Here is an 8346-nt window from a genome sequence, read left to right as displayed (position 1 = left end):
ACACTCTTTTCATCTCTATTTATAAAATGTACATTCTCCTTCTTTATAACTTTAAAAAAACTTTTTTTTTAATTTATTTTTAATTTTTTGTGTTAACTAATGTTAACTTTATCTATTTTTTAAGAAAAAATAAATTATTTTTTACACAAATACCCTTTAAAAAATTTTTACTTTTTTTGTCATTAAATTTTGCTTATCAAAATACTCTTTAATAAATTATTTTTTTATTAATTAAATTATATTTTTACCAAAATATTTAAAAAAATTAATAATTAAATTATTTTTTCTAAGATATCTTTCAATATTTTTTTAATTATTAAATTATAATTTTACCAAAATTTTTGTTAACAATTATTTTTATATTTTATTATTAATTTTTCGATATCAATATATATTATTTTAACATTAAATAAAAAGTTCTTACCACTGTTAATATGTATAACAATTAATATATATTGATATCGAAAAATATTCTTACTAAGATTTTTTATTTAATGTTAAAATAATATATATTGATATCAGAAAATAAAATATAAAAATAATTATTAACAAAAATTTTGGAAAAATTATAATTCAATAATTAAAAAATTATTGAAGAGTATCTTAGAAAAAATAATTTAATTATTAAAATTTTTTAAAAATATTTTGGTAAAAATATAATTTAATCAATAAAAATTAATTTATTAAAGAGTATTTTGGTAAGCAAAATTTAATGACAAAAAAATAAATTTTTGTTAAAGGGCATTTTTGTAAAAAAATAATTTATTTTTTCTTGAAAAATGGATAAAATTAACATTAGTTAACACAAAAAATTTAACATGGATTAAAGAGAATTTTTTAAAAATTATAACGAAGAAGAATGTACATTTTACAAATAAAAAAAAGAGTGATAGAGTAGTGTTTGAGCTGAAACTGAATTAGTTGCTAAGTTAATTAGGCCAAGCTGAGTCAGCAGAGTCAGTTACACACACTCTCTCATATTAGAATTAGTTGCAAGCTGTCATTAGGCTCAACTTATATAACCAGCTGTATGTGTTAGTTATAGTGTTGTTATTGTAATCACAACTCTAGTTCACCTTTACCAAATCAGTTAAGCAAGCTACTTTCTCTCTCTCTCTCTCTCTCTCTCTCTCTCTCTCTCTCTCTCTCTCTCTCTCTCTCTCTCTCTCTCTCTCCAATTTCTCTTCTCTTCTTCTTCAATCTCTGCTCTCCCCTTCAGTTCGATACTGATACTTTTTCATGGTATCAGAGCTGTGGTTCGTTCAATCACCATGGAGATAAACACAGAAATGGCTGAAGCTCAGGTTCAGTGTCAACCTAACTTCACGTCCTCACCAATTTCGATGAAGCTTGATGACGACAAATTTCTCCAATGAAAAGATCAAGCGGAATCGACAATCGAAGGTCACGATCTGTTAGCTCACATCATAGGAGAAGGTATTCCAGCTTAGTTCACAGCTTCAGGAGAGAAGAATCCAGAATTTTCAAGATGGAAGCGACAAGATGCTCTACTCAAATCTTGGTTGTTGGCGTCGATGACCAACTCCTTCACTACTCGGATGGTGGGCTGCTTGTACACATATTAGGTATGGAGAAGGTTAGAGGATCATTTTGCATCACAAATTCGAGCAAGAATTCTGAAATTAAAGAACAAATTGAGTAGCATTAAAATTGGAAGTTCTGCCAGTAGCTATGTGTTAGAAATTAAAGAAACAATAGATACATTAGCCTCAGTTGAGGAACCAGTAAGGGAAAGTGATCATGTTAGTGCCATACTCAATGGCTTAACAGAGAAATATGGACCGTTGATTACAGCTGTAGTCTCAAGATCATCTAGTGCCTCAGTAGGAGAGTTAGAGTCTTTGCTTTTTGCACATGAAAGTATGATAGAAAAATTCAGGAGGTCAGATTTGTCAATCCAAGAAAATATAGCTCAGTACTCAAACAATTATGGAGGTCGAGGGCATTTCAAAGGAGATTTCAGAAGTGATTTCAGAAGACGAGGTGGAAGAACGATGAGAGACGGTTTCTCTGGCAATGAAAGAAGGGCTTATGGAAGGTCTGATGGAGGATTCAATGACAATGATAGAAGATTTGCCAGTGGTGGTCAAAATGACAGACGATATGATGGTGGAGGTAACAGATCAGTTTGTCAGCTATGTGATAAGGTTGGCCATACAGCTCACAGATGCTGGTTCAGGTATGATTCGTCATGTGGGAATGAAAGCCAGATTTCAAGAGAGGGTTATGAGCATACACAAGTCAGGCCACAGCCACAAGCTCACTTGAGTACTCTAAAAACACCATCCACCAGCTATGATCAAAACTAGTATCCGGACAGTGGTGCGACACACCATATGACACCAGATCCTCAAAATGTGATGAGCAGCAAAAGCTATGAGGGGTCAGAACAAGTAATTGTGGGAAACGGAACAGGTTTGTAAATCACCTCTATTGGAAATTTCCATTTTTAAAAATTGATTTGAGTTCTAGAAAGTTTTTGTTGCAAAAATTGTTACATGTGCCTAAAATAACCAAAAATTTTTTGAGTGTGTATCAATTCTGCTATGATAACAATGTGCTTTTTGAGTTTGATGCTCATGGTTGTTGTGTCAAATCACAAGAAACCAAAGAGTTGATTTTACAGGGTGAAGTTGATTAGGAGATGTATAAATTTGTCAAGATTTTTCCTTCAATAAGTTCAGCTGCTTACAACTCCACCATGTCCACAACTGAGCAATTTCTCTTGTGCGTGAAAGGTTGGGACATGCAGCAAACAAAGTAGTTAGTGCAGTCTTGAAAGATTGCAATTTGTCATTTGTTGAAAATAAAGAGCTTTGTACAGCCTGTAATATAGGCAAGTCACACCAATTACCATTTCCAAGTTCAAATATAGTGTATCAATCCCCTTTAGAATTAGTGTATTCAGACATATGGGTCCTGCTCCTATGCTAGATTTGAAGAGAAACTTCTATTTTGTTAATTTTATCGATGCATTTTCTAAATTTACTTGGCTTTATCTAATTAGAGCACGGTAACAATTCAAATAAGTTTTCTTTAATTTTCCAAAGATGGTTGAATTACAATTTGGCACAAAAATTAAATTGTTTCAATCTGACAATGCTACTGAGTATGTTAGCTTATCAAAAGAACTTCAATCACAAGGGATCAGGCACAGATTTTTATGCCTTCATATCCATCAACAGAATGAAACTGTAGAGCGCAAACACAGGCATGTAGTAGAGATGGAAATGACACTTATGGCTGGTTCTGGAGTGCCAATGAGATACTGGGGTGATGCCTTTCTCACTGCAGCTCAACTCATCAATATTCTACCAACACCAACCTTAGGAAACATGTCTCCAACAGAGAAGCTCCTTGGTAAGAAGCCAGACTACAGCTGTCCACGGGTATTTGGCTGCCTCTTCTTCTCTCACTTGCGACCGTTCAATCGTCACAAGCTTGAGTTTTGGTCAGCACCCTATATGTTCTTGGGATATGGTACTGCTCACAAAGGGTACAAATGTCTCACACCAGAAAGCAAAGTGGTGATCACACGAAATGTTGTGTTCAATGAGATGCAGTTTCCTTTCAAAATTGAAAAACATCTCATGAATGTCACTGATGAGCAGAACAAGTCTGAGACAATTACACCAATGCCAGCCATTCCTTTGATTCCCAGCCCTCCCCTACCTCCATCCCATGTCACAAGCCACTCGGGAGCTTTTCAACTCTCTTCTCAACCCTGCTCTCAAGCTTCCATAAACACCACTTGTCCTTCTGTCACCTGTCACTCGCCTTCAGCTTCATCCCCAGCCCCAATTTCTCCCATTGCATCTCCACTCCTCATCTCTCAGAGAGCACCCTCAGCCACACTTATCCCAGTCCCAATCTCAGCTCTAGAAATTATTCTTCCAAGTTGTGAACCTATGCCTAGTACTCAAAACATACACCATATGATCACTCGAAGCAAGACTGGCAGTCTTCGACCAAAGGTTTATCATGCTGCAGTGGAGCCACGGTCAATGAGAGAGGCCATGGTTCACCCGAACCGGAAAGAAGCCATGGATCAAGCCCTGCTTAAGAACATGACATGGCAGCTTGTACCTCTACCAGAGAACCGAGAAGCTATTGGCAGCAAGTGGGTCTTTAGAGTCAAGTATAACGCTGACTGTGACGAACGGAATTTTTGCGCAGTCTAGAATTTTCACAATTAAGTTCTCGTTGCAAGTATAGCTTCTAGACCGACAAGAAATCCTTTCGTACAAAAGCTTTGGTTGTCACAAGTAACAAAACCCAATATAAATTATTACCGAAGTATTTAAATCTCGGGTCATCTCTCAAGGAATTGCAGGGAGGTGTATTTATTATTGGTTATGGAAAAGGTATCTTTTTGGGTTTTTTGAAATAGGTAACAGGGAAATAAATTAACAATAAAGTAAATAAATAATCATGAAAACCATTGCAAGGAATAAGAACTGGAAATCCCATCCTAGTTATCCTTATCAGGTGTGATGAGAAATATTTATTGCTCCCACTTAGTTAACCCTTACTAAATAAAGGAAAGTCAAGTGGACTAATCAATTTGATTCCTCAAGTCCTAGTCAACTCCTGTGGAAAGACTAGCTTTAGAGGGATCCAAATCAATCAGCAATTTCCAATTTTCAATCAACAGCTGAGTTTGACAACTCAAGTGTCACCAATTACTCAACCAAAGTAAAGGGGGGAAATCTAAATTATTTATATCATAAATAGAAGAAAGCAATCATAAATCTGAAATACCTCAAATTGCATTTAAACATAAATTCAAATCTAATATGAAGAGTTCATAAGCCAATTTGGCAACATAAGTAATTACCAAAAGAAATAGAGCAACTAAAGTAATAGAGTAAATAAAAGTAGAAGAGAAACTAAAATAAAGGAACATTGAACCTAGAATGAAAAAATAACCATAAACTAAGAGGAATCCTAATCCTAAAAACCTAAGAGAGAGGAGAGAGCCTCTCTCTCTGGAACTACATCTAAAACCTAAATTTGTGAATTATGAATGTTGTATTTTTTAATGAATGGATTCCCCCACTTTATAGCCTCTAATATGTGTTTTCTGTGCCGAAAACTGGGTCAAAAACAGCCCAGAAATCGTCCCCAACATTTGCTCTTAATTCTGCAGATCGCGCAGGTCACGCGTATGCGTCAATCACGCGTGCGCGTGATTTGGCAAATTTTCTTGTCACGCGTACGCATCAGGCACGCGTGTGCGTCTTTTGTGCAGACTCCAATCCACGCGTACGCGTCAGGTACGCGCACGCGTCGCTGTAAATTTCTCCATTCTGCGCACTCGCGTGAGCCATGCGTGCGCGTCGGTGCTCGCTGGTCATCTCCTTAGTTTCTTGTGTTCCTTCCATTTTTGCAAGCTTCCTCTCCATTCTCTAAGTCATTCCTGCCCTATAATCCCTAAAATTACTTAACGCACATATCACGACATCGAATGGTAATAAGAGAGGATTAATATTAGCAAATATAAGGCCAAAGAAGTATGTTTTCAATCATAGCACAAAATCAGGAAGAAAAACGTAAAACATGCGAATTGTATGAATAAGTGTGAGAATAATGGATAAAATCCACTAGATTAAGCACAGGATAAACCCTAAAAATGGGGTTTATCAGACAGCACACTACAAAAGTACAAGGCCAGGCTGGTCACTCAAGGCTTCTCTCAGAAACCTGGGTTCGATTTCATAGAGACCTACAGTCTGGTAGTCAAACCAACTTCAATCAGGATAGTCTTAACACTTGCATTGGCAAACAATTAGTCAATTAGACAATTGGATGTCAACAATGAATTTTTACATGGAGAGTTACTTGAAGATGTGTATATGCGATAGCCACAGGGCTATGTGCAAGGTGATGGGAAGCTGGTATGCAAACTTACCAAGGCATTATATGGCCTGAAATAGGCTCTGAGGGCCTGGTATCATAAGTTGTCTACAGCTCTGCATCAGCTTGGATTCACTGTCACAGCCTCTGATGTTTCAGTCTCCACCAAGTTTGATGCCAATGCTACCACCTTTGTACTTGTGTATGTAGATGATGTGATCATCACTAGAAGCTCAACAAGTGCTATGATGGCTGTAGTGAACCAGCTGAATTGCAAGTTTGCACTCAAGGATATGGGCGATCTTCATTATTTTCTAGGCATTCAGGTTAGCAAGACTAAGGGTGGTGGATTGTTACTCAGCCAAGAGAAATACGTTACCAATTTACTAGGAAAGGTATGTATGACGGGCTGCAAGCCCTGTAAAACACCTCTCCCATCATCACTGAAAATCTCTCAGTTTGGTGGTGACAGGTTTGATGAACCAGCCCTTTATCATTCAGTGGTAGGAAGTCTTCAATATCTCACCATCACAAGACCAGAGCTCGCCTATGTTGTAAGCAAACTCTCTCAGTTCATGCAAGACCCATTGGAATCGCATTGGAAACTAGTTAAAAGAATCCCTAGGTATGCAAGTGGAACAATCAAATATGACTTACATCTCCGTAAGAATGACTCGTTGAACATCACAGCCTATTGTGATTCGGATTGGGGAGGAGATCCTGATGACAAAAAATCAACTGGTGGTATGTGTGTTTTCTTAGGAAGAAACTTGGTTTCCTGGTCTTCTAAGAAGCAATCTTTGGTGGCCAGGTCAAGCACAGAGACTGAATACAGAGCTATGGCAGATCTAATTGCAGAACTTATATGGATCAAGAACCTGCTAAGTGAGCTAAGGGTCACAGCTTCTATTCCCACCATATATTGTGACAACCTGAGTGTTGTGCTTTTGGCAAGCAACCCCATCCTGCATTCAAAGTCTAAACACTTTGAAATTGATCTTCATTTTGTGAGGGACTATGTAGCAAAGGAAGTGGTAAAAGTTAGCCATGTTTCGGGATCTGTTCAGTTGGCAGACATTCTGACAAAGGCAATTTTCTTTGGAATGTTTGACAATGCTAGAGCAAGGTTGAATGTTGAGACAAATTTGCTGTGTAGTGCCACTGCTGAAGGGGTAGCAGGAATAGTTAATGAGCCAGCCATGCCTAGTAATGAAGGAGCCTTGCAGAATGGCAGCAAACCTAAAGACTTTAGCAGCAGAGTGCATGATGGAGTAAGTGTTGAGCAACATAATAAAATCAGATAGCATGGTGTATGATAGAGTAGTCAGCTTATATAACCAGTTGTATGTGTTAGTTATAGTGTTGTTATTGTAATCACAACTCTAATTCACTTTTACCAAATTAGTTAAGCAAGCTACTCTCTCTTTCTCTTCAATTTCTCTTCTCTTCTTCTTCAATCTCTGCTCTCCTCTTTTTTTTTATCATATAGAATTATGTAAATAGTTAAGAAAGCTATGATTTGAATAAGGCAGGTAGTTATGATCTTTGACTAAGTCAAAGAATAAATTGCTAACATATATGTTGTAAATAAATAAGATGATAAAACTCAAGTTGATATTTACAAGATGATAAAATGTAAGTTAATATTATCAATTTGTTACATAACTTAATAAAATTGAATGGGTTAATGTTTAAATTCGTCCCTGAAAGATCACGCGATCTTCATTTTCGTCTCCGAATGATTTTTTTAATCAAATTAGTCTCTGAAAGATAAACTGTTAGTCAAATTAGTCCTTCCGTTAATTAGATGATGACATGTCACGTGACATGAATACGTGACATGCCACGTGGCAGGTCAGTAACACGTGGCACGCCACGTGACAGGTCAGTGACACGTGGCATGCCATGTGTCACTTGACATATAAAAAAGTTTTTATTAGTCAAAATAGTCCTTGAAAGTCCAGACGTAAGTCATTTTTATCCCTCAAATTTTAAAAATTAGTCAAACTAGTCCTTATATAATTTTTTTATAATATTAAATTTATAATATTTTTTATACTACTAATTTTAATATTATTTTTTAAACCTTAATAAATAAAATTCTCTTTACATAAAATAATAAAAATAATTAAATTTTTATAAAGTTATTTTGTCATTTGTATTTTAAAATTTTACATTTTCAAATTGTAAATTTTTATGTGAATTTTTTTTATTTAAATGAGTTTATCAAATTATTGTTGATTATATATTTAAAAATTTTAAATTTTAAATTTTACTAAATAATATAGTAATTATTTTAAATTTTAAATTTTTTAAATTTTTAAAATTATAACTTTTATTATTATTTAATTTATATAGTAAAACTCAATAATTGAAAAACTGGTTTATGAAATCACTTTTTGAATCTTAATATTCTAATATAATTTTTTAAATATTTCATTTAAAACAAAAGAAATTTTATTTTAATAC

The 8346-nt window shown here is 35.1% G+C and overlaps 1 protein-coding gene across 1 annotated transcript; it reads left to right on the top strand.

Annotated features, from left to right (window-relative positions):
• Positions 1-5838: 5838 nt before the first annotated feature.
• Positions 5839-7181, top strand: LOC112729645 (uncharacterized mitochondrial protein AtMg00810-like). The gene is made up of 2 exons (XM_025779811.1): positions 5839-5904; positions 5958-7181. Exons 1-2 carry the CDS (start codon positions 5839-5841, stop codon positions 7179-7181), a joined length of 1290 nt encoding a protein of 429 aa, XP_025635596.1.
• The last annotated feature ends 1165 nt before the right edge of the window (positions 7182-8346 follow it).

The sequence above is a fragment of the Arachis hypogaea genome, chromosome 12 (assembly GCF_003086295.3).
Source record: "Arachis hypogaea cultivar Tifrunner chromosome 12, arahy.Tifrunner.gnm2.J5K5, whole genome shotgun sequence".
NCBI classification, from domain to species: Eukaryota; Viridiplantae; Streptophyta; class Magnoliopsida; order Fabales; family Fabaceae; genus Arachis; species Arachis hypogaea.
Note: the sequence above shows the minus strand (reverse complement) of the source record. Positions and strands in the feature narration are given on the sequence as shown.

Excerpts from the sequence above, each read along its gene's own strand:
- LOC112729645 (XM_025779811.1), top strand. The coding sequence starts at position 5,839 with ATGAATTTTTACATGGAGAGTTACTTGAAGATGTGTATATGCGATAGC. Across the intron at positions 5,905-5,957 it reads GCCACAGGGCTATGTGCAAG|GCTCTGAGGGCCTGGTATCA; the intron begins GTGATGGGAAGC and ends GGCCTGAAATAG.